Here is a 25,708-nt window from a genome sequence, read left to right on the forward strand (position 1 = left end):
TCATATATAAAGTTTGTTTTATGTCAATATATACAACATCATGTATTATTATATTATTCAACACAATGTACATTATCAGCAAATGAAGCAAAATTCCATGGTTCGTTGTTTACACACACTACCATGGCTCATGTCCCACACAAGTTGAGGAATTTACAATTGACTACAGTTACATTCAGTGTTCACACATTCAGGTAATCCCGCAGCTACAAACTGTACTTTGTACAGTTATATTTTACGTTTGCAAATTGAAGGAAGGAAGAATTTTTTTTTTATTCAACGACACACTAAACACATTTTATTTACGGTTATATGGCAAATTGAAGTAATACTGTAGATAAAAATGTTAATCTACCTCAAGTGACCATGTAGGTGAACATCAATACAAGTAATCCTTAGCTACAAATTATAATTAAAACAAGCATTCCTGGAGTACTGCTAAAGCGATACATGTCCCCTATCTGGCCCAATAATTTTTCTATCTCCTAAATTCAAGGTCCATAACTCTTTGAAAAGTGGGTCAATCACCAAGAAAGTTAAACCTGATCTGTAAAAGTTTATTATAAAGCTATATACAAAATTTCATCTCAATATCTTCAGGCAACAAAAAAAAAAACAAACTAATTTTCATATCTCCTAAGATAAAGGGCTATAACTCCCTTCAAAAATGGGTAAATTGCCATGAAAGTCAAACTTGACCACTAACAGTACATGATAGACCTATACACAAAATGTTAGCCCAATATCGCACGGCCTTCTAAACAAACAGTTTGGAAAACAAATTTTCACATCTCCAAAGTTCCAAGTGCCATAACTCTGTTAAAAATGGGTAAATCGCCATGAAAGTCAAACCTGGATCTGTAACAGTACATGATAAAGCTATACCCAAACTTTTAGCTCAATATCTCAAGGCCTTGTGAAAAAAACATTCGGAAAACTATATGTGGGACAGAAGGATAGACAGGCAGATAAACAGATGAACAGACAGGACAGAGATGAAACTTATAGTCCCCTCCAGTTGGACCGATAGGGGACTAATAATCCTTTAGTTACAAACTATCATTCAAATAATCCTGTAGATACAAATTAATTCAAGTAATCCTGCAGATGCAAACCGATTCAAGTAATCCTGCAGATACAAACTGATTCAAGTAATCCTGAAGATACAAACTAATTCAAGTAATCCTATAGTTACTAACTGTAATCATGTGTCTATAAATTGTAATTAAAATAATTATGCAGTTACAAACTAATAATTTTTTCAATAATTTAATCCTCTGTAGTTACAAACTGTAATTCAAGTAATCCTGTTGGTACAAACGATAATCAATCATGTAGCTACCAACTGTTTTACTTGGAACCTCTGTAAAACAGGATAAACCACTTAAAACTAGACTTTTAACTTGGTCCTTGGGTGTCTAATTTATAGTGGTTTCACTGTATATGAAAATGAAATTCAAACAACAAAATAGCTTGAAGTTGATCACACACACACACACCACACACACACACCACACACACCCACCACACACACACCACACACACCACACACAAAAATGCAGAGCTAGCACATGTGAATTGAGCATACTTTGGAATTCAGATGCTTTTCTAGTAACTAATTATTTCATATTAAGAACTCAAAATTCCTATTACTATCACTAACACCATGACGCACTTGGTCACTCCTTATCAGCTCTTTAGAACTGCCAGGTTAGTTATCAACAACTTTCATACAGAGAAAGTCAGTCAATTTGGAGTGGTTATGGGTGCTGCAATTTAGCCAATTTGGAGGGGTTATGGATGCAGCAATTCAGTCAAGTTGGAGGGGGTTATGGATGCAGCAATTCAGCCAATTTGGAGGGGTTATGGGTGCAGCAATTCAGCCAATTTGGAGAGGTTATGGATGCAGCAATTCAGTCAATTTGCAGGGGCTTATGGGTGCAGAAAGTCAGTCAAGTTGGAGGGGGTTATGGGTGCAGCAATTCAGTCAATTTGGAGGGGTTATGGGTGCAGCAATTCAGACAATTTGGAGGGGTTATGGGTGCAGCAATTCAGTCAATTTGGAGGGGTTATGGGTGCAGCAATTCTACAGAATATCTCATCTACCATAAACTGATTTGGTGTCTCTCATAGTTACATCTATAAACGTTCATTTCAATGAGTCTTAAAAAGATAAATGTTTAAAGATATGTGATCATCTAAAAATAGTCTATGTTGTTGAAACAAAGTTTTTCACATTCAATATTCACTTTTGTATATATGTTTTATTTCAGGTTATCCTAATATCTATAAAAGCTCAAGAGGGTGTTACGATTTGACTGTCCGGCACACGCCAGAGTTTTCATATCGTGTTTTAGTCAATTGTGAGGAGGTGTGACAATTCAGAACATTTCAAATGATCATCAACAGAAATATCTACTCGTCTCATTATTAGTAAAACTGAAATTGTGGAACCACGATAAATATGCACAAGCAGTATATATTTATATATACCATCAGAAAGAAATTCCACATGATTAGATGTGAATAAATTACTATTTTAAGCAAAAAACTGAATTTTGGACAGAAATACCAAACACTGTTCCAAGTACTTTTAATTATTTATTATAATAAATAATTTGTAATGTAAAATTTGTAATTAATCTAGGTGGGGTTTTTTAACTGTAAAATGTTTTTAACTTGTACCAAGATAAAAATCCATAGATGCAAGTTTCATTAATCTGGGACTTTTGTGAGAAATTAATCAAAATACAAAAACTTGACATTGTCACCATCTTAAAAGTAATACCTTTATCTGGCCTTCTGACTTCATCATGGTGAGAGAACAAAGGTAAGAATCTACCTATCAAACAGTCTTTCCACTTTCTTAGCTGAACTGGAACTTTATGTTAGGTGTTCTTGACACATGGTAACTATGGCATTACTGAAGAACTAAGCCGGAATGGTTAGTAACTTCTGGTTTTGACCTTCCTGCACAACCACAAATATAAATATTACATCATTGAGGATGTACTCTTTACTGATAGATATCAAAATACAAGTTTTATTGTTCTCAATTCTCCTGTACCAGTACAACAAATAAAAACATGTCTTTACACAGTGAATGAAGAAATACTTATTTGAAAGACATATGATGTTAAGGAGTTAAATATTCATAGAGATGTTTTAATTCAGAATGTTTCAGTGCATCTGCTATAGTTGAAACCAATGGATGAATGTTTTCTCGTTTCCACTGGAGACAAATTTGATAGACAGTCTCTACCAAACCAGAGGAATTGTACTGACTGTATGCATATTCAATATCAGCCTCTTCAATTCCCAAATGGCGAACTGAAAAGTAAATACAGGAATTAAAAAAGGTAATCTGTGTGCCTTCTAATTTGTATTTTAACAGTTACAAAGTAAGTATAAGCAGTAGTAGTATGTAATAGTAGTAGAAATAGTCATAAAATAAGTATATGTAGGGGGATTATGTCATCAATACCTGTAGCAGTAGTAGTATTTAATAGTAGTAGAAATAGTCATAAAATAAATATATGTAGGGGGATTATGTCATCAATACCTGTAGCAGCAGTAGTAGTATGTAATAGTAATAGAAATAGTCATAAAATAAGTATATGTTGGGGGATTATGTCATAGTACCTGTAGCAGCAGTAGTAGTATGTAATAGTAGTACAAATAGTCATACAATAAGTATATGTAGGGGGATTATGTCATCAATACCTGTAGCAGCAGTAGTAGTATGTAATAGTAGTAGAAATAGTCATACAATAAGTATATGTTGGGGGATTATGTCATAGTACCTGTAGCAGCAGTAGTAGTATGTAATAGTAGTAGAAATAGTCATAAAATAAGTATATGTAGGGGGATTATGTCATAGTACCTGTAGCAGCAGTAGTAGTCTGTAATAGTAGTAGAAATAGTCAAAATAAGTATATGTTGGGGGATTATGTCATAATACCTGTAATAGGAGCAAACTAAATAAAATTAATTAGCTCCACTATTACATGTGGATCTAACAGCAGCCTGTTGGAGCTCATGTCCAGTGACCTTTCATTCGACCAATCAAAACCTTACTTAAAAAATCATGCCAGTGATTTGAAAAGAATTTGAAAACATTCAGGATCATGCCGAGAGTATACGAAATGATTTGGGTGAATTACGAAGTATGCCGGAAACTAATTTCAATGTAAAATCCCCAACCCCAACCTGTGATGGTATAGCTATAAAATCTGTTTATACTAGTATACAATCCAGAGTTTATTACTGCACTTTTCCGCCTGTTTTTTCAATGTTGAAATAGACCAACAAGTAAATAAATAGTCTCACCCGATATTTTTAGAATTTGTATGCTCCCGAATAACGCTATAAAAGGCGAAGTGTAACTGGTAGATATTTAAATTGTTATTTATAGATGAAATGTCACCTGGACATAGGAGTCCACGCAATGCTGTTAGATCTACTGGTAGACCAGTAGAGCTAATTTTAATCAGATTGTAATAGGAGAAAATTTCTAATATTTTATAAGGAATTGCTGAATAAACAAATGACAGTAAGTAAAAATCATCAGTTACGCCCAATTAAATCTGCAATTGAGGTTAAAATATTAGACACGAGTTAGTGGATACAAAAGACAGAATGACCGTTCTGATTACGTGACAAATTTGGCGCCAAATAAGTTGTTTTTTTCAGTCGGAGATTGTCAAAAATGATAAAAATAAAATGTTTTCATTGCTAAAATAAAAAACAAATAGGGCTGCCAAACATGAAATGGAGCAGCATAACACGAAAGTGAGGAGGCAAAATGCAGTGAGAACAACACAGTTCCACATAAATATAGTTCCACCGCATGATACTAACTAAACGCCCATTCACCAGGACCCAAACGCCCTTGCTAAATAATAATGTTCATACACATTTATACATTTTGCCATCAGTGAGCAGCTTTACCGACGGCAGTAATTTTTATCTGGTGGCACGAAAGTGCCATCGGTGATGCCCCCAACCAACATCAGTTTATATGTCACTGACGGCAATTGCTGTCATTAAGTTCGAGCCCTGATGTTTGATTGGCCAAACCAAAAAATACTGGTATTTTATTATTTTTAAACGTCTGAATTATGTTACCAGAACCTCAGACAGATGAGGAAGGCTATAGGCACAATATCTTTCACTTAATACAATCTAGATGTTTTATGGTCAGTCTAATTTTAATTCCGATACATGTATGTTCCTCTGATCTGGTGTCATTCTGTTTGTCATTACATGTAACATTGGCACTGTTCAAGAATTTTGTTAATTGCTGTTTACCGTGTAATTATTACTAATATGTACATAGCTCAGTGCTGGTTTACATCATTATTAGCAATAATAGGAGATTATGAGTTTCACAAGCACAGTATTCCACAAAAACATTGTAAAGAAGTCATAACAACCGTTTTGTAAAACCTGGCTCGTGCAGCGTCACAAAAGCTATTGTACTGTACCTGGCAAAAGGTTTATTTACAACACATTCTGTGTTAATTCATGGTTTTACTTATCTTTGAAACCAAGAGATTGTTTGAGGAAATTAGGTGGCTATATCTTCTAAACGTAATGAGGTGTAAACATGTAAGGCAGGTGGAAAAACCTGCTGTACTAACAAACATACTGGGGTTTTTTTATTTCATGTTACAATAAAATGTAAACGAAATTAAAGTCAATGGACTAGATGCTGTCACAATGTTTCTGTAGCTATAAAATGTGTTTTTTTACCAAACCGTCTCCACTTCCCACCAACATGTTGTGCCAAATTGCGGAGTTCATCATCGGACACTGTTCGTAAAGAATCTGTAACACAAGATGAACAAGATAATCATTATTTTGCATCCTAATATTTATCTGTCAGTAAGTACTGACAATGTTTCATTGTACAAAACTGTGGTTGTTAAAATTTCTACCTTGCACCCCCAGCCACCATTTTGCAATACATTGTAATCCCAATGTGTCCCATTAATTTTGTGACACCCCAGCAGGGCTCTATTAACTCTCAATATCCATTTTACTTGTCCCATCTGAAATGTACTTGTCCCATCCAATGTTTACAGTCAAAACTTCTAGCTATATTTAGGATGTCTAATGTTAGGCAAGAAAACATCTGCTAAATTAAAACAAAACCTATTTTAGAGTGAAATTAAAGAATACATGTATATTATTGTTTTGTCAATATGTCATTTTCAGTTGAGTTGTCTGGTTAGAATATTTTACTTGCCCTACACCTAAAACCCTAGCAAGCAGATATGTGTTAACATAGAGTCCTCCCACTCCCTAGCAACAAATCTGTGATTTAAGAGAAAACCACCGATATTCTAGGCCAACACATACAACACATACGTGTTAACATAAGAGTCCTCCCACTCCCTAGCAACAAATCTGTGATTTAAGAGAAAACCACTGATATCCTGGGCCAACAGATACCTGGGCCAACAGATACGTGTTAACATAGAGTCCTCCCACTCCCTAGCAACAAATCTGTGATTTAAGAGAAAACCACTGATATCTTGGGCCAACAGATACATGTTAACATGAGTCCTCCCACTCCCTAGCAACAAATCTGTGATTTAAGAGAAAACCACTGATATCTTGGGCCAACAGATATGTGTTAACATAGTCTAGTCACTCGCTAGCAATGAATCCATGATTTAAGACAAAACCAATCGGTGTTGGTTAATGTCTCATACTGTGAGACAATATATTACTGCAAGGAACATATTGTTCAACATCACATCGCAATTCACTTCAGAGATTGCTACACAAATCCATAATGTTCAATAGTAGTTTCTAACCTGTTTTCATATTGATCAGTATTTGTCTCTAATTAAAAATTTTAAAATAAAATATGTTTTGTACTGTAAATCCATTTTCATATTAGCTATTGACCAGTGGACATTTCATTCATCAGAATTTTTGTTTTGTATAAGTAAGCTTGAGCAACAGAAAGGTGTATCAGGGTTCAACCTTAGTGGTAGCCCATGTTATTTTGGCTACCAATTTCTCACTCGGACTACCAGATGTCTAAATCCGGTAGTCTGCCGGGCTATTAATGTTTTCGACATGTTCAGTCACTTCACAATCAACAAGATGTTTAATTCATCGGTGTCTGAAATTCCACCTTTCATGTGCCAGGGCTTCTAGTTTATGGTAGCCTCACTCCCATGGCTAGTGATAATCAATGTTGGGCTAGTAAATAACTACTATTGCCATGCCCAACGGCTAGTGAAAAAAAAGTTGTCAAATGCTGCATTTAAGTCTTTATTTTGTAAATATGAATATCCTGCCCCCCAACCAAACCTCCCAATCTTAGTGTTTTTAATCGCTAACTCCCTCTTTAGGTAATATATGTGATTATTACTGTTAGTAAAATTGTATTAAGTAAAGTAGGGCTAGTGAATTTTTAATCATGGCTAGTACATTTTTAAAATCACTGATCCCATGGCAAGTGGATTTTGTAACAATTCTAGAATCCCTGATGTGCACTTCTCTGCTGCCACGAGTTGCTGTAACTGTTAAAGTTACATTATCTGGTTACCATATTATAACATCATGACAAATGTGAAATACAAGCTCAAATGCACTTTTAAAAAACTTGTGTGTGTTTGCTATGAAACGTATACGCTTGATTCGTCACCTGTGCCGCCATTGCTCGGCAAAGCACAAACAACAGCCTGTTGTCAGTTTCAGTTAACACGTGTGTTTGCCGATTTCAAATTGTAGGGTTCGTCTCAAAAAATTAAAAGCGAAATCTTGCGCTGTACGAAGAACATTAGGTTGAGGATACGGTACTAGAGTCTTTAGTTAAAACTGGTTTGATCTTGACAACGTATCATCAACAGTCATACCTTCCTATTTCAGAATTGATATTTTATAAAGTGTTAGTAGAACTTTCAAAGTTTAGTTTGTATACTAGTAACACATTAATCATGTATATATTTTTAAAATAAAATATACTAAAGTAGACAATTAACGTTTTCACTTCTTAATTTTATGTGTTAAAATCAACAAATTCAAATAAATATTATTTCTTTTGGAAAGGGTAAAGTTGGGGGGAGGGTTGTTTAACGGCATCAAAGATAAAGCATATTGATTTAATAATCATCCGACCCCATACAACCGTAAATAAAATGTGTCGAGTGCGTCGTTAAATAAAACATATCCTTCCATCTGCTGTTGGATGTCTAACATATGGTAATTTTGACATATAATCTTAGAGAGGAATCGGGTGCATGTGCAGGGGGAGGGTATTGGAGGTCAAAACCCTTACTTGCCCAAGCTTAAAAAAAATTTTAATGTATTTTTGGGGGGAGCATGGCCCCATATAAACTTTGCTCAACACAGTCTATAACCCCAACCCCGCTGAAATCCCTGCACACGTGCCTTGGAAACCCGCTACATTTTTTTTTTAGCAAGGGATCGTTTATATGTACCATCCCACAGACAGGATATCACATACCATGGTCTTTTATATACCTGCCGATGGGGATCGATCCTAGACTGACTGCACATTTCCAAAAAACTCCTTTTTAGGTCTAAGTAATGAATAAAAGTAACATATAGTCTTGAAAAATGTTATGTAAATCGAACAATCAATTAGTAACACCCCCTTACATTAACGCGTATGCCAACAGCTGGCCACTGTCAAAATTTCAAGGCAGATCCCCCACCCACCGACCCCTGGAAAGGCGTTGTACCATACCTCTATGGATGTCAATATGTTTTGGAGATATGAGACGACCCCTCAATCAAGACAGTTAAATTTGTTCAAAAATTGCGAAATCTCATGTGATCTCTTGTTGGGGAATTCTATACTTGTGATAAGCCAATGAAAACCGAGATCGGTATGAGCCCGTCAAAAGTGTCCCACTTTCAAAATACTGGCTTTGTTTTTGTAGTGAAACCAATGCAGAGTGCGGCGTCATATATGCAACCAAACGTAATTGGATTTTTTTTTCTATATGCTTAAATAATAAAAATATTCCGGATATTGCCACTTTAATTTCTCTTCTCGTCTGACCCAAGGGTGGCGATTGCGCAATATGATTTAGTGAAATAGAGGAGTATATTTGCCAGTGGTATGATTTTTTTTTTAACATAGCGGACAAATACAAATAATTTGATGTACTTGATGTGGCCAGATATACAGGGTTCATACGGGTCACGGAAATCCTGGAAAGTTATGGTTTATTTCAATCATGGTTTATTTCCTTCTAGGCTACCTACATGTATGCAAATTACCAGATTATTGTTTACAAAATTAATATCTATTATTATGTTAAATAAATATATTTTCAATGTTAAAAATTTTAATCTTTCTTACAAATTATTTTTAATTAAATCTCTCTCATCGTTTACTATAGCTTTGCGTGATAACCTCGCTCAAAATAACATCTGACCTGGTCACATAATGGCGATCCCTTAGCTGGGATAATTGGCATACGGCATAAATTTACAAGTGTATTGTTGTGGAATAAAGGCAAGTTTTGTTAAGATTCTTCAAAATTGACAACTATTGAAGATAGTTACAGCCATTTTAAGTATTAAAATATGCAATATCGATCTTCAGAATCGTATGTTTTAATAGCAGACAGTTCTACATGTGAAAACAGTTTAAGTAATATTTTGTAAGCTTAGGCCTAAAAAAACTATATACTATAATAATTTTTTTAAATACTATTGTGCGTTTCTGTAATCATACCATACAAGTTACTGTAGGTAGAATTAGTCAGTTTTTGGGTGGTGGTTGTTAGATTTTATTTTATCTTTTTATATCACATTTACCCCTTCTTTGAGGCCATATGCTTAAAATTATTTTCATTTGTCCATTTCCGACTTCAGGAAGGTAGGTTTGCTTCCAAACATATTTTGGCAAGAATAAAATAAATCATTTGCATATTTAATGCCACATATGATATTGTGTCACATATTAATGTCGTAGTTCTGAATATTTCTGGATATTACTTTTTTCAGGTTCTAAACCTACCCAAACATTATTAATCCGCGATAAAAAAACAGTACAATTTTTCACTTATCCACTGGACATGTACATCTAAAAATCTACTTATCTGCTATTTAATGTTAAACTGGCAATAACCCCAGATTCTGTTTAATGATTTAAACAAAAAGTCTTTATTGTTCATTAAAGGCTGTAATGTAGTGTTTTCATAAGTGTATATTTCACAGTACATTGCTCATGATTAAACAAAAACCCCACAGTAAATCAACATGTTTAAATGTACATAAATGATTTTCCTTTTTTGTTTCCTTTTTAAAAAATGTATTAAAGTTATTGGCTACCAATTTTTACTTTGAGCTACTAGATTTTATAACCCAGTAGCCCGGTCGGCTACCACTGAAAAAGCATACGGTCAAGGCCTGCAATGCCTTCACATGTTATTATTGTGCCAGTTTCAATCCCTTAATGGATGGCCTTACATTTTAAAGTAAGGCCATCTGATGTCTAATATTGCAACAGTACCTATATGGTGTATACTACCAAATCAAATCCCATAGATGACAATAGTAACATCTGGCTAAAACTTCTACCTGCAGTGTATCAATGGACATCAACACTATGGATATAAATACTGCCACCCCTCACTGTGGATCGATGAAGCTGTTAATTTAAGAGATAACGGGTAGCATCTATGACTACCCTAGTTCCACAACAAATTTGAGTACTTTTTTTTACAGGTACCCCAAACAAGTTTGAAGCACAAGGCTACTTGACATAGTGGTACTAGATGAAATAAAATTGCATACATTTTTTGCCCTGATTAACCCATTTTTCTTTACAACCAAGACACTCACATTTATCACCAATCACAGGACTTGTGGTGTTAACTTCTCTATCAAAAGTTTGGTGCATCTCAAACTTTAACACAGCCGGAAGTTATTTGGTTTATTATTACCTCTAGGTCTAGAATGTAAGAGAGGAAAGCCAGTTAGCACACATGCTAACTGTAGTGACTAGCAGCATGGGACTTACTTGTTAACTGTGATGCTAACTGTAGTGACTAGCAGCATGGGACTTACTTGTTAACTGTGATGCTAACTGTAGTGACTAGCAGCATGGGACTTACTTGTTAACTGTGATGCTAACTGTAGTGACTAGCAGCATGGGACTTACTTGTTAACTGTGATGCTAACTGTAGTGACTAGCAGCATGGGACTTACTTGTTAACTGTGATGCTAACTGTAGTGACTAGCAGCATGGGACTTACTTGTTAACTGTGATGCTACCTGTAGTGACTAGCAGCATGGGACTTACTTGTTAACTGTGATGCTACCTGTAGTGACTAGCAGCATGGGACTTACTAGTTAACTGTGATTCCTACCTGTAGTGACTAGCAGCATGGGACTTACTAGTTAACTGTGATTCCTACCTGTAGTGACTAGCAGCATGGGACTTACTAGTTAACTGTGATTCCTTCTCAACATCGTCCTGCTGAGTGAGCTCATCCTCGTCAGTGTCAGATAACATGTGCATACTGCTCTCCTTAATACGCTGCACATTCTGTATGCACATCATGTTATGATATCCCACTTGTACATTGGTACAATTGTACAGGTTTACTTCTACACTCTTGTGTACAGGAACTGGTTTAGTCACACTCTTGTGTGTGCGACCTGCTGAAATATATACAATTTTATATAATTATGTATTCATTATTGTGTGCTTGCTTGCATGCATGTATATATGAATGTACCTGTACCTACTACATAATATATATCCAGTTTACTTTTATACCTACATACACTGGGCAATTTCAAGAAAAATTATTCCATAGGAGTGAAACATAAATATCCTGTTATGCCTATATTTTTCACATAGAATTGTGTGTTAATAATCAATAATCCATAAAATACTCAGGTTGTGTTTCAAACCTGTGTCATGTGACCTGGTGGCCATCTTTAATTTGTGCTATTTGCTCCTGAAAAGTGCACTAAAACGTTGTTGTTTTTTAAATGTGATTAAATTTGAATGAATATGATAAAGGTAAATATTGCATTTTGTTTGTAAGATCTTAATTGTAATTCCCAAACAACACAAATTAATAAATTTGGAATAGATTTTTATAAATAAAAACTTGAACTTATAGCCTTACCTTTTTGCGTTAGTTACCATTTGAAGAATATTTATAATACTGTCCTACAGTGCTAACGTATATGATTTAAAAATATATTCTCTTAATTGTGCCATGGGTACATCACATAGCAACATAATAATCTAAGTAGGCACATCAAGAAAAATGTTTTTGTTGGTAACTGATTAACACCCCAGTCAGTAACTGGTGCAACACATCAGCACATATCATTTTCCATTGTATCATTTCTTCGAGGCATAATGTAAGATTGTGAAATGTGTTAATCCCCAAACTAGAGTGAGTGCTATGACAAATTTAACAATGAGTTTCATAATTTTCTTGACCTTTGCACTTGTAAGTTTTATAATTTCTTTATTATCACATCTGTGTAAAACTATTGAAAATAATTGTTTTCAAGGAACTGCAAATACCTGCATGACTTAGAAGTTACTGTAAAGATGTCCATTTCACTCAAATAAAATATTTCTGGACAGATAAATATACCCTGATAATAGCAATTTCACAAGCATCAATCCATATCCTTATTGATAAATATTGTATAATTTGGGACATCAGAGGCGTGTAGACATTGTTTCATTAGATATATTGTATAGCTTGTGATGTCAGAGGTAGATATATGTTTCATTAGCTTGGAATAATATAATATGTATGGCACTGTTTCTTGTAAACCATATGGATTAATGTTTAATAATAATAATTACAGGTAACACAAATTTATACATGTAGGTGTAAGTCACTTATTTTGCTATTTTAACATTTAATTACAAATTAGTCTTATTTTATACATAATTTTTCATAATAACTCAGAAAAATCAACATTACACTGTGGGGCTATAGTGTTTTTCCATTAATTCTCGGGTAAAATTGTAAAGTACGTAAACAGTTTGCATCAGTTATTCAACAAAACAACAGCCAATCCTTGGTCATTGTGGAAAAGCAACTCAAATTCAAAATGTAATTTCACATAATTAACCTGAAATGAATTTTCCAATAATATATATTTTTTTCTTCTTCTAGTAAATGAAGTTATTTTGTTGTAATATTTTATGGGCATTTAATTTAATTCAAGGAATAATCTTTACATTTGAAAAGAATATTTTTTTTTTTTTTTTTTTAATGTATTATGCAACTATGAGATTGTCCCTGTAATAGTTTTAAATAGAAAATGTCCTTTCATTTGATAAATTGTTTACCACTCAAGTATTCCTGAAAAACATCCCAAATTGTTGCTGATGTTTTTAGTAAAATACCTCCCAAGACAGCAGCCTAGAAAATGAATGAGAATCAAGCACATTTGAATGAAGACAGAAAGAGGTAGGAGAGGGAAATAAAAATGAACAGAGAATAGCGAAAAACGGAGCAAGAGAAAGTGAAATCAAACAAGAACAAAAAATGAGACAGGACTTAACATGTTGAGGACAAAAACCACCAGATTTTAAAGAAAGAATATGAGTTATTAACAATCTGTGCCATATTCCTGTTGATTTCTTTGGCATAAGAAAGTGGATGCAGTATATACTTGAAAATTGCAAAAAGAAATCATTACGTATCCAAGATGTACATGTAAACATAAACTGTTGTCTCATTGTTGAGGCCCATATGCAGGACATATTTTAAGGGAGGGTCTAGACTGGCTGGCTGAGATTGAGGGTACAAGTACCCAAATTACTGGAGGGTGTGGCGTGGAAAATTGTAAAAACCTGATGTCCTAAAATGCAATTTCTTGCATTCTACAAGTAAAATTCATCAGGACAAATGCAGGTATATGCATATTAAACTAATAATAATTTTCTTGAGCTGGGATGGGGGTCTACCCCCTACCCACCCCTCTGAACATGTCCATGTTATTCATTTTATTATTCCCTTTTGAAATTTATATATTTGTTACAATTTAGATGAACCAGAAGCCAAAGACAAATGTTTTATTTTTCATCCTGCAACCACTGTTTCTGTCAAAAGATTATGATGACTGATTAAAGCAAAGTCATAAATGTTAACGTTAGTAATTACTGAGACTAATTTACAATGCTTACAATCATTCTTATCAAGACTAATTGTTGTCAAGACTAAAACACGTACGATTCTGATTGGTTATTAATAAAGCGCACTTAGTTTTGTGCGTTATTACAATGAGCGAGCGTGTTGGCGTTTTGTGTCTAGTGACAACAATTAGCGATGGCGTATACGGATATGTAACATGGTAACGGAGCGTGGTTGTGTTAGAAAACTAAAGTGTGTGACTTTTCAGCGAAACATGGTGAAAAATGTGCTTTTCTGGCATAGTGAAATGCTGTACTTTTCTTTTGTGTTTGGACTGATGTTTTGGCTTCTGAAACTTTCGACAAATATGGCGGCAGGAAGTTACAAAATGCCATTGATGTTTTGTGAATCAAAACCGTACAGCAGATGGGCGGATGAAATTAAAGTGTGGCAGACTATGACAAGTTTGGAAAAGAAGAAACAAGATTCAGCGATAGCGTTATCATTACCGGAAAGTGAAGGGTCAATCCGTGATAAAGTGTTTAGCGAACTCGGCGTTGATGAACTGTGCACAGATGATGGCGTAGCGACTTTATCACTTTTATGGACAAAATATTTTTTAAAAGATGAACTTGCGGCAGCATATGAAGCGTATACAGAGTTTGATAGATATAAAAGAACTGGCGAAATTTCTATGGAGATGATCATTATGGAGTTTGAAAAGTGGTACAACAAAACAAAACAATTTGATATGAATTTACCCGAGTGTGTGTTAGCGTTTAAGTTACTGGATTGGAGCTGATTTGTGTCACAAAGATCGACAAGTTGTACTTACTGGTGTCGACTAAAGCGATGTGGCATCTTTGTTTAAACAAATGAGACAGTCTCTTAAGTGATTCAGGAGTTGGCACTAAAGTGGAACCTGTTTATGTAGCGGAGGTAAATGAAGTGTTTTATACACAAAGGCAAAATAATCAGCGTGGTCGTGGAGCGTTTCGTGGTGGATTTCAGAAAGATGGTGGCTATTACAGAGGTAGAGGTTTTGGTGGTGAATACAGATACATACAGCGTGATGAAAAGAATCGAGGTGTTAATACAAAGAAAAACAGATGTGTTTTGAATCCATGTGGTGCAGATGGACATCCAATGAAGTGCATAATATGTGAGTCAATTTTTCATTTTGCTAAAGATTGTCCTGACTCCTACGAGAACATGCAGTAGAAGAAGCTGTTTTGTTCACAGGCAAGAAGGTTGACAAAATGCAAGTTTTGGTCAGTGAATCAATTAATTCAGTTGTTCTTGATAGTGCATGTAGATCCACAGTTGCTGGTGAAACCTGGATGAAATGTTATTTGGATACTTTACATCCTGAGAAACTTAAAGAAGTTAAACGATGTGTCAGTGAAACCATTTCAAGTTTGCAAAAGCAATGATTCATAGACTTCAGACAATATTTCAAATTGGTAAACAAGCAAAGGGTACCTTTAATACATATTATTGAAATCTTGTATAAGATAATCCAGTTTAATTAAATCCAACTAGGGCTTTGTTAGTTGAGAGTAATGTCTAGATTGTCTTATTTGTTAATAAATTATTGGGAGTAGTCCCCCTTTTGGGTCCCACCTCTGTATTTTGCACGCTAAAAAGGTGAAACAAACTTTTGTGAAAAATTGTAAAGTGTCCTGTGGAATCTTCGGCAAAGTTTAAAGCCTGATGCCTCCAAAGCGAAAAGCACCTCCAGGTTCCAGGGCACAGGGTGGCAGTAAAAAGAAACGAGCTGGAAGCGGAGCAACGGCTTGGGCAAGTGTCGTGGTAGCGACAGGCTTGAATGACCAATTAGAAATTCAAGTAGGTCAGCTGCCATAGGTCAGGGGCCAGGCAACAAACTCAGATTGTCTTTCTCGTTCGCAGCGGGCAAACTTCAGGCAGCTGGCACTCAACGCAGCTTGACTTCCTTCCAAGGTCCCACCCCAACTCTGGGCAATCTGAAGACAGCAGCTGACGGTCTGATAGACGGTGCCCTAGCAGACACAACGAGAAAAACATACACGGTGGCTTTGGAAAATTTGGCCAATTTTCGAAGCACTTACAAACTGGTAGAAAGGTGGCCTTTGCTGGTGCAAGATCTTTTGTTGCATATAGCTACATCCCAATTGTCAGTATCGTCAGTGGCTGCCTATATTTCAGGCATTTTATATGAACATAAAATAAGGCAGTTGGAAGATACAACAAAATCATTTTTTTTAATTAAGAAAATAATTGAGGATTTGCGTCGAGTTCAGAAGGGGTGTAAATCTTGTCTGAAATGATTTCACATCTCTTACATATCTGTTTCTCAAATTATGAAACATCCATGTTTGCAGCAGCTTTTTTATTAGCCTTTTTCTACCTTTTTAGAGTACGGCAGTTTGGGTATGGTACTATGGCACCATACCCGTTTTACCCTCTGGCAGAAACCCTGGCTCGCTCTCAAGCAGACAGTCAAAAGCAAATTCAGGTGGGGGATTTAATATTAAGTGACAACTCTATCATGTTAACAGTAAGATGGTCAAAAACTGACCAGCAAGGTCGTTCGTCCACGATGGTAATACAAAGTAATGGAGAATTGTACTGTCCAGTTTTGTTACTCACAAGATATATGGCTTTGCGTCCACACTGTGCAGATAATAATTTGTTTGTTCACTTAAACCATTTTATCATTATCAGCAAGGGATCTTTTATGTGAACTTCCCACAGGCAGGACAGCACATATCACGGCCTTTGATATACCAATTTTGATGCACGCACTGGTTGGAATAAGAAAACAACCCAATAAGAAAGTGGGTCCAATGAGGAGTTTTAATTCTACAACCAAAACACTTCAAGTGAACTCCATCAACTGAGGGATGCATGTCCGGTACTGCAGATAAAAAGCCAGTGGCAGCCTAAACAATGTCACATGACACAATTACAATGTCATGGCCATTTATTGCCAACTGCAAAAGCAGGACCTTAACAATGACATCAAAACAGTTTCTTGATATCTTGAATGCTTCTGTCAAAATTTACATTCAATACAAAGCTTGGGAATTAAAATCACATGATCGGAGTACCTGTAATGTTTGTATTACATGTAGACATTCCCAATCTAATTAGCCTGCTAATTTATACAGAGTATAACTTTGTTGTATTTCATTACATTATATTATATTATATATTATATGAAATACAACGTCAATTCAAACAGTTTGCGTATGCCTTTTTTTAAAATCATAACCCAACTAACCTAAAAAAACAAACAGGCAATCCTTAAATAGTGTAACCAAATGTATATTCAAAAGTGCAAATTGATTACAACCCATGATAGATAATGAAATTTCAACCAATTGCCAACACTAGGTTATTTATGTACTGTAATATTCAAAAAACAGAAGACAAAGCGTCACTCACACAGTCTCTCTCTCATGATCTGATTATCTACCTCGCATTTCAAACTTCAGTCTCTCTGCCATTGTTATTTTTCTATAAGCTCAAGCGGTAACTTTACTTAAACATTGAATTTAAAGTCCTAAAGAGAGGAGTCATCCATGCCATTTGTCACAGGATGAATAATATCTAATTAACATAACTGGTATGTTAGATCAGCTGGCCACCTAAGTATAATTACATATAGTAAAAATACCTCTTTGTCGTACACAAGGTGCAGTAACTCTTGCAACAAGTTGTTGTGCACTGCTCACTGTAGCTTGTGCCTGCAAAATATATACTCAGTGGGTATACAATAGAATACAATTTTAAATAAACAATTTACTGGTTCCCATAAAAATTTACCAGCCTCTATATCTGTTAAATTTAAGAGCAATAATTCTGTGAAAAATGGGTAAATCGCAATGAAAGGTAAACTTATCTGTAACAGAACATAATAAAACTATATACACAAAAGTTCATCTCATTATCTTCAGGCATTGCAAAAAAAAGGTCTGGATAACAAATTTTCATATCTTCTAAGTTCAAGGACCACAACTCTGTGGAAAATGGGTTAATAACCATGTCTGGAGCTTGATGCGGTAAGACGTGTTTGTTTTACTTGTGCATACTGCACATGCTTTCGTGTGCTCAACTTGGGAATCTTTCATTTTGTTTTGTTTTTGTCAGCGAAATGGAGTTTCTACTTGGATGTATGCGGCCATTGGAACTGATTGACCACTGAAACGCTTCTCTTTTTGACAGCCTGCACCGAACGCTGGTCAACTCGCCCCCCTACCAACTCACCCGTGTTTGATCAACTCGACCCAATATTTGGACAGCTTGCCCTAAACTTTACTGTACATAAATAATAGTGACGAAATTAAAAATGGACATCTACAACTTTGGTGTCATTTTATTTATTAATATTACAATGAAACTCCATTATTACGACCATTTATTTCATGCTTTTATCTTGGAAAGATCCTAATATCGGATAAATAATAATCTATTACAATGAACTGTCAAGTCTATTTTAAAGACGTTTGTGAGTTTGTCATTTATTTCCTTAAACTAAAGGAATGATCAGGCAAGGGTTTTTGACTCTGACTGCTGGGTATATTCAACAATATTTAATGCACACTATTGTTTAAAATATTGGTATATTAATTGATATGAGTTGACTAAACAGTGTGGGACGAGTTGGTTTTGGGGCAAGTTGACCTGCACCACCAGGTTGGATTCTTTTTTAGCGAGATTCCAGGTCATTTTTCCGGCCGACTTACGTTGACTAGTTTTTTCGTGACTCGTATGACAGCCATTCTGCAGAACGTCATGTTAAGTCTCTACATGTCCGAGACTGTCCTAGCAGCACTGAAAGATTGACCGCCACACTCTAAGAAGAAATAGGAAGCGGGGTCGGCCCCTACTACTCTTTTCTAGACTTTACTTATATATTGATACCATCTTATATTGTATCCACCAGAGTCGGGCCCATCCGCACCAGTATACCAACACATGACAACTGGACTATACCCTAGTCTGATACTCTCTCGTTCAGACAGATCCGGCTTCTCAAAATCTGTATTTCAGCACAGCACTACACCTTCAACGTCTAATGACTGTCAATCTAGGAGTTTTGACAGTTTTTTTGACAGGATGCAACCCATCTCATCCCTACAAGCTGTGCACCCTAACAGCTTTAACGAGGCAACTCACATGAACATATAGATCGGACTTTAAACTTTTAGACCTCTATTTGAAATTTGATGTCGAAATTACTTTCTTTTTTTTAATATTATTAAATAGTCCGATCCTCTCTTATCTTATTTATTTTTGGACTGTACTTCTAAAATGCTCCAAATTATATAAATATTCGGCCAAGCAGTCAATTCTTTTTATTTTTTGACTTGTAACTTTATATATATATATTTTTTTTTTAATGCTATTAACTTTATTTACTAATTGCCATTTTCAAAATTCTGCCCCATTTTTAACTCTACCCTCCCCCCCCCCCACCCCCTTCCCAGACCCAGTCAGATATTGTGCCCGGGACAGACGTGCTTGAACCATAACTGGATATATAGCAGGGGATAAAAAATCCTATCGCCCGACACCCGTGCCAAGTGGAATTTTCATATTGGGCAAATGACTAATATAACACCTAAAACTTATTTTCATTTTGTTACAAATTTCGGTAAATCCTTTGGAAAGGGTTCTGATCATTCGAGCAGTTACACAGCTCTCAGGAGAACTACGGTAACCCTAACCCAATATGCTGGAACAATCGGAACTCTTGCCAGTGCGTTAACATACCAAAGCGGAAATTGTGTTGAAAAGTTTGATAACAAATTAGAGTTATTCCCCTTTTACTATCGACTGAGATCGGTAATTTCTGCCTTGAACATTCCATTGAATTCGTACATGTAATCATTTTAATGATTTTCAAACAAAGCATAAATATTATGAACTGTATTCTTATAAAAGTTGTAGGATATTTTACAGATGTAATAAACCTTGTAGCAGAACATACTTAATGTTTTCCAGTTCTTTGCAAATGTAAAATAAAATCTATGTTTATGTAAAATGAATGTCTAAGGTGAAGTTAGATTACATTAGACCTACCTATGACCACGTCCATACAACAAGTGGTCACTAAGACACATTGACAAAATAATTATATTTGGATGAACAAGTAGACACTGCCTAACAAATAACAAAGTTTAAATCAACAAATGGACACAGTTTAAAACAAAGTTTAAGTCAACAAGTAGAGAAGGAAGGAAATGTTTTATTTAACGATGCACTCAACACATTTTATTTACGGTTATATGTCGTCAGACATATGGTTAAGGACCACACAGATATTGAGAGAGGAAACCCGCTGTCACCACTTCATGAGCTACTCTTTTCGATTAGCAGCTGGGGATCTTTTATATGCGTCATCTCACAGACAGGATAGTACATACCATGGCCTTTGTTACACCAGTTGTGGAGCACTGGCTGGAACAAGAAATAGCCCAATGGGTCCACCGACGGGGATCTATCCTAGACCGACTGCGCATCAAGCGAATACTTTACCACTGGGCTACGTCCCACCCCACAAGTAGAGAAGACAAACAAAAATACAATAAACAGTGGATACTACATAACAAACATATAAATTTAGTACTTCCTGGGTAAGTGTTGTAACCTTTTGCCAAAATTCTTTATTACTGCAATTAAACCAGCTACTTTCAGGATTATTACATTACTGAGCACAGTTATTATATCAAGTACAGTATCAGAATTGGTTGTCGTAAGAAGTATGAGCAAGTGGAAAAATATACATGACTATTGGATATCTGATTGGCACTTGCCCTGTGGCAAGTAATTTTTTGGACAAATTTTGAAGCAATGGCACTTCCCTATGTCTGTCTCTATTTCCATGACTTGTTTTATATTGGAAAGAACTGTTTTGATTTTTGTTCAGTAATGCTCATTGTAATACACACGTATGGAGAATAACAGTACTGTATCTGTTTCTGTAAACAATTATTTATATTACACTTTTCAACCATAAATCACTCCAACTATTAAGGACATATTGATTAAGAGATGAAAGTTAAAAGTTCAGTTTAACCAACGTTAAACCAATTTGATAAATCTTAATTTTATTCTTCACTGAGGCAGACCACATTCTTCACTATGGGTAAGTACAGCTATTTTATTTATTTCTTGATTAGTGTTTTTATTTAGTTCTTGAAATGTATTTTTACATACAAACGTACATAAATAGAACATTTGTGTTATTTCCAAAACACATTTCCGTTTCCTTTTATGTCAAACCAAAATGGAATTATTGACAAAACCATTAGTATTGATGGCTTTTGATATTAAAACTTAGTTTGTTTGAACAACATCAAACATTGATATATTAATGGCTATTGGATGTCAAACATTTGATAATTCTCACATGTGAACCACTACTTTTTTTCCATCAGTACAGCAATGGATCTGTTATGTGCACTTTCACAAAGACATATCATGGCCTTTGATACACCAGTCATGGAACAGTGGGTGAACCTTGCAATTGCCCACAGATTGCAATCAGCAATGCCATGGAGTTTTTAACTCTCATCGATTTTTTTTTGCTGCTGATATTCTCTAAATTGCTGGGGTTGCTGGTTGTGATGGGAGGAAAATGTATTAGTTATTTCTACAACAATGACCAGCTTGGTTGTTTACCAAGATTAACAATATTTACTGGTTTCACTGCTAATGCATACTTGTAGATGTTTCTCACAATAATAATTTAAGACAATGTAATTACCCCAACGACAACCTGCTCCACACTTAATGGCTGACGTCCACGTTTTGCGATTTTCCTCGACTGTGCCATGTGTCTTTACAAGACACTATACAACCATCAATTTAGCTCTAAACATTTTCACTTAAATCTGAAAAATACAATACAAATGAATGCATGATAAAAGGATGATCTGTTGTTTTTGTTAACAGCAGAGCTGCAACGAAAACACAAGTAGTGAATATAATACAAATCACGAATAAGGTGTCTTTGTGATAAATGACACATATAATGGCACCAACAACATTATCGGATACTACTATCTATATGACATCTTCCCTTTTTCAAAAACAAAGTTGGAACAATCTGATACAATCTTATACAATGTTCTACAACACTAAACCAAAATTGCCTTTCTTCCATTCAGATTTTTGTCATTACTTCTTTGCTTTAATAAATTAACATCAGTAAGAACAAATAAATTAAAACCAATACCAATTACCGGTAACCAAGATTTTCAATTCCATATGGTAAACATGATAAAAATTAAATGTACATGTGACTGAAATAAAATATGAGAAAACTCAAAAGTTTCAATAGTAGTCTACAAAATGTTCTACAAAAACAAATGTGTCATAATACAAGGCTTACACACTTTATAATTTTCACTACTTTTCATGATTTTTAAAAGCCTTTTTCCAGAACTCATTTTACAATTTTCAAATATTTTTCTGTAGTCATAATCTAATAACATTATGTTTTGATGTGAATGTAAATTACCTCTTGTTATACAATTTTAAAAGTGAAAAATAAAATTGTTTTCCATAACTTTCCATGACCCACTCAAAATGTTTAGGCCTGAAAAATGATTTATGCAAAATCCAGCACATCCATGAAACAGATCAACCCATTGCCTGTGTACACACAAATGATTTGTGATGTTCCTTTTAAGTTTATTGATGAGCAAATAATATTATTCAAAATTTTGTTAAAGTTACAATGTCAAAGTTGCATAATGACTGTGTTAAAGACAATATTATTGTTTCTTGTCAGCAATTATTATAGAAAAATGTATACTCCAAAAATCACAGAGTAGCATTTTAAACACAATTCTTGACTTTGTTAAAGTCAATATTGTTTCTTGCTAGCACAATTAGTTAAAAAAAGTACTTTCCAAAAAAGCATTGAATAATGTTTTGAAACTATTGAATAATTCTAGACTTTGTCAGTTAATATCAGAAATTATTACAGAAAATGCAGACTTTCCAAAAGTCAATTATTAACTTCGCACCACTGCAAAACTGTCCAAATACTTGTAAACTTAAGTCACTATTACAATTTCTTTACAAATTGTAATCGTTGTATCGACTTGGCAGTTGATTGACATGCGTACTGTGTCGCACTGCATGTGCAGGTCGAGATATACATAGAGATTCACCATTTTGAGAAGAGTTCAATGGGTTAATAGTGTCCTTTGGAGTTTTCATCTTTGAGTTTGAAGGAAAGTACTGCTGTGGTCGATCATCTATGGGTTCAGGATCTGGTGCTGGCTGTATATTTCTTAGTGGTTTGATGTTCATTTGACATTCTAATAAACCAGCGGTTTCTTCGATATACTGCTCCATCCTCTGTGGTCAGTAGGTAAGACTGAGGCGTGGAGTGTTTTCCTGTCACTATAGCCTTTATCCACTGACATGACTGTTTGCCAAACTTAACTCTAACACAATCTCCAACATCTAACTCTGGCATTGTCTTGATTTCACAGTCATAATAATGCTTTTGCTTCATCTGGCAAGCATTTAGAGCAGGCTGAACATTTCTGGCTACCTTCGGTTGAAGTAAACTAGTTGCTATGGGTAATTTATCACGTAACATTCTGCTCATCAGCTCAGTTGGTTACATACCATGCAGTGACTTCTTGTGACATTGTAGCTACTACTGACATGATTAGACTACAGTAGGTTAATATATATACTTTGTATGAATATTATTAAAACATTGTAAATGAGACAAGCAGCATGTACTGTACTGGTTTGACAATTATTTTATTAATTAAATTAACATTGATTGTTTACAAACATACCCCAACACTTGTTTTCAGTCATAATGTAACATATTTACAAGCAAAGACTTATGTGCCGTGCAGACTTATGTGCACAGGAAACATTTTGTTTTCAAAATTTTGATTAGCAAGATTTCTAGTCCATTGAAAATTGATTAGCAACTACTGATTAATGTTTTAGAATTGTGTAGCAATCTCGAAAACTTGCGTAATGAATCGCAATGCTATAATGAACAAAATGTTACCTAATGTACCTAGTGACACGAATGTACTATTTTAAAATGTTATTAAATTATATCATTAAAGGCTATGTTTTGGTGGGAAGCTTGTTTCGATGAATGCTTGACTGTGTGTGACCTAAGGATAAACGGGGTTACCCAAAATATGTAAAAAATCGGGGTTTTGGCATATTTACAAACAAAAATGTTTTTCCCAATCAAAAAGCATCACTAAGAAAATAATTCTGCCAAAATTGTATCCAATAAGTGGGTTTTTTTTACTTTGTTGACAGTTTATCAATATCATATCTGATTTACACCAAGCACTGTTAGGTCTACTCACATTTGATGTATCAATAAACTCTAAAATCACATTTAATAGGTGTTCCATTCCGTTCCGCATTTTATCAACACCCCCCACCACCCACCCCCACCCATTTACTGCAAGGCGGAAATGGACAGATGTGCATTTTTAGGCCTGACAATATTTGTGCTTGGTGTAAATCATGATATTGATAAACTGTCAACAAAGTAAAAAAAAACACTTATTGGATAAGAGTTTGGTAGAATTATTTTCTTAGTGCGGTTTTTTGATTGGGAAAAAGTTTTTTGATTGTAAATATACCAAAAACCCGGTTTTTGTCATATTTTGAATTTCCGGATAAAACATAGACTATGATGTTAGCTCTTGAGTTTAAAATGTAAACAAAAGTTACAAACAGATATTAATTTTACAATTGTTTTACAAAATGAGCACAAAATGTAAATTATAATTATTACTTAATTACATGACAATAACTTTAAACTGGAAGTCCCAATATACTTTCGTAATTGGAAAACTATCCAATGGTGAATTCGAAACTCGCCATGGGAATGGCCACGGAAACTGACCTGCCTAAGCTACGTTTCGGTTTCTGTTCGTTTTGACCACACGTATCCCCAAACAACAACGTCAAATATATTATAGTAACGTTATATATGTAACTATAGCATTCGTATTACGGGTTTTTGTTTGGGGGTACCTGTGCTTATGCTCACCGATACTCGTCCACCTAGTATGATATATATAGTCTACCAAAATTCCAAAACCGGAAAGTCCCTTTTACTAGACTGATCCTCAACAAATACAGACCCGCAATAAATGGTCTCACTACACAGATGTCATCTGCCATTCAAACCCATGTTAAAATGCCCAACTTCAAATGAAGATTGCAAATAGAACGGGTTCTCGTTGGCATTAACAACATACACCATTGCGAACATACATTATATAAGCATTTATTTTCACTCCAAAATTGAGAACATTTCCGTCTCAGTTTTTTGCTATATAACCGCATCTGGCTGTAATACCGATCCGAACAGGTGGTTCATTAACCGATTCACTCGAGCTGTCTCTTACGCTATATGCCCATGTCCCAATAGGTCAATGCACAATATTACAAAATAGCATGGGCAAAATACAGCCAGAAGGCTTACCATTATAGTGTAGACTGGGATGTACTTTCCGTAGGAATCGGATGCCCAAAGTGAGATAGTCATTGATTTGAGTTCATTTGGGTATGAACTAAACAGACAT

The 25,708-nt window shown here is 35.0% G+C and overlaps 1 protein-coding gene across 4 annotated transcripts; it reads right to left on the reverse strand.

Moving 5' to 3' along the window:
• Window positions 1-25,254, reverse strand: LOC121390007. Of its 4 annotated transcripts, none has more exons than XM_041521702.1 (6): window positions 25,171-25,254; window positions 21,877-22,003; window positions 17,782-17,851; window positions 11,446-11,661; window positions 5,755-5,829; window positions 1-3,330 (listed from the first exon to the last, which is right to left on the reverse strand). In XM_041521702.1, the coding sequence occupies exons 2-6, from the start codon at window positions 21,943-21,945 to the stop codon at window positions 3,137-3,139; spliced, it is 624 nt and encodes a 207-aa protein (XP_041377636.1). In that variant the 5' UTR covers window positions 21,946-22,003; window positions 25,171-25,254; the 3' UTR covers window positions 1-3,136. The 4 variants fall into 4 exon arrangements, with proteins under 4 accessions (XP_041377636.1, XP_041377633.1, XP_041377634.1 ...); XM_041521699.1 differs by having other exon boundaries at window positions 11,446-11,664; XM_041521700.1 differs by having other exon boundaries at window positions 11,446-11,664; window positions 25,155-25,235.
• Window positions 25,255-25,708: the final 454 nt, after the last annotated feature.

The sequence above is a fragment of the Gigantopelta aegis genome, chromosome 15, assembly GCF_016097555.1.
Source record: "Gigantopelta aegis isolate Gae_Host chromosome 15, Gae_host_genome, whole genome shotgun sequence".
NCBI lineage: Eukaryota > Metazoa > Mollusca > Gastropoda > Neomphalida > Peltospiridae > Gigantopelta > Gigantopelta aegis.

Excerpts from the sequence above, each read along its gene's own strand:
- LOC121390007 (XM_041521699.1), bottom strand. The coding sequence starts at position 21,945 with ATGGCACAGTCGAGGAAAATCGCAAAACGTGGACGTCAGCCATTAAGT. Across the intron at positions 17,852-21,876 it reads TGGAGCAGGTTGTCGTTGGG|GCACAAGCTACAGTGAGCAG; the intron begins GTAATTACATTG and ends TATATTTTGCAG. Across the intron at positions 5,830-11,445 it reads GAAGGAATCACAGTTAACTA|ATTCTTTACGAACAGTGTCC; the intron begins GTAAGTCCCATG and ends CTTGTGTTACAG.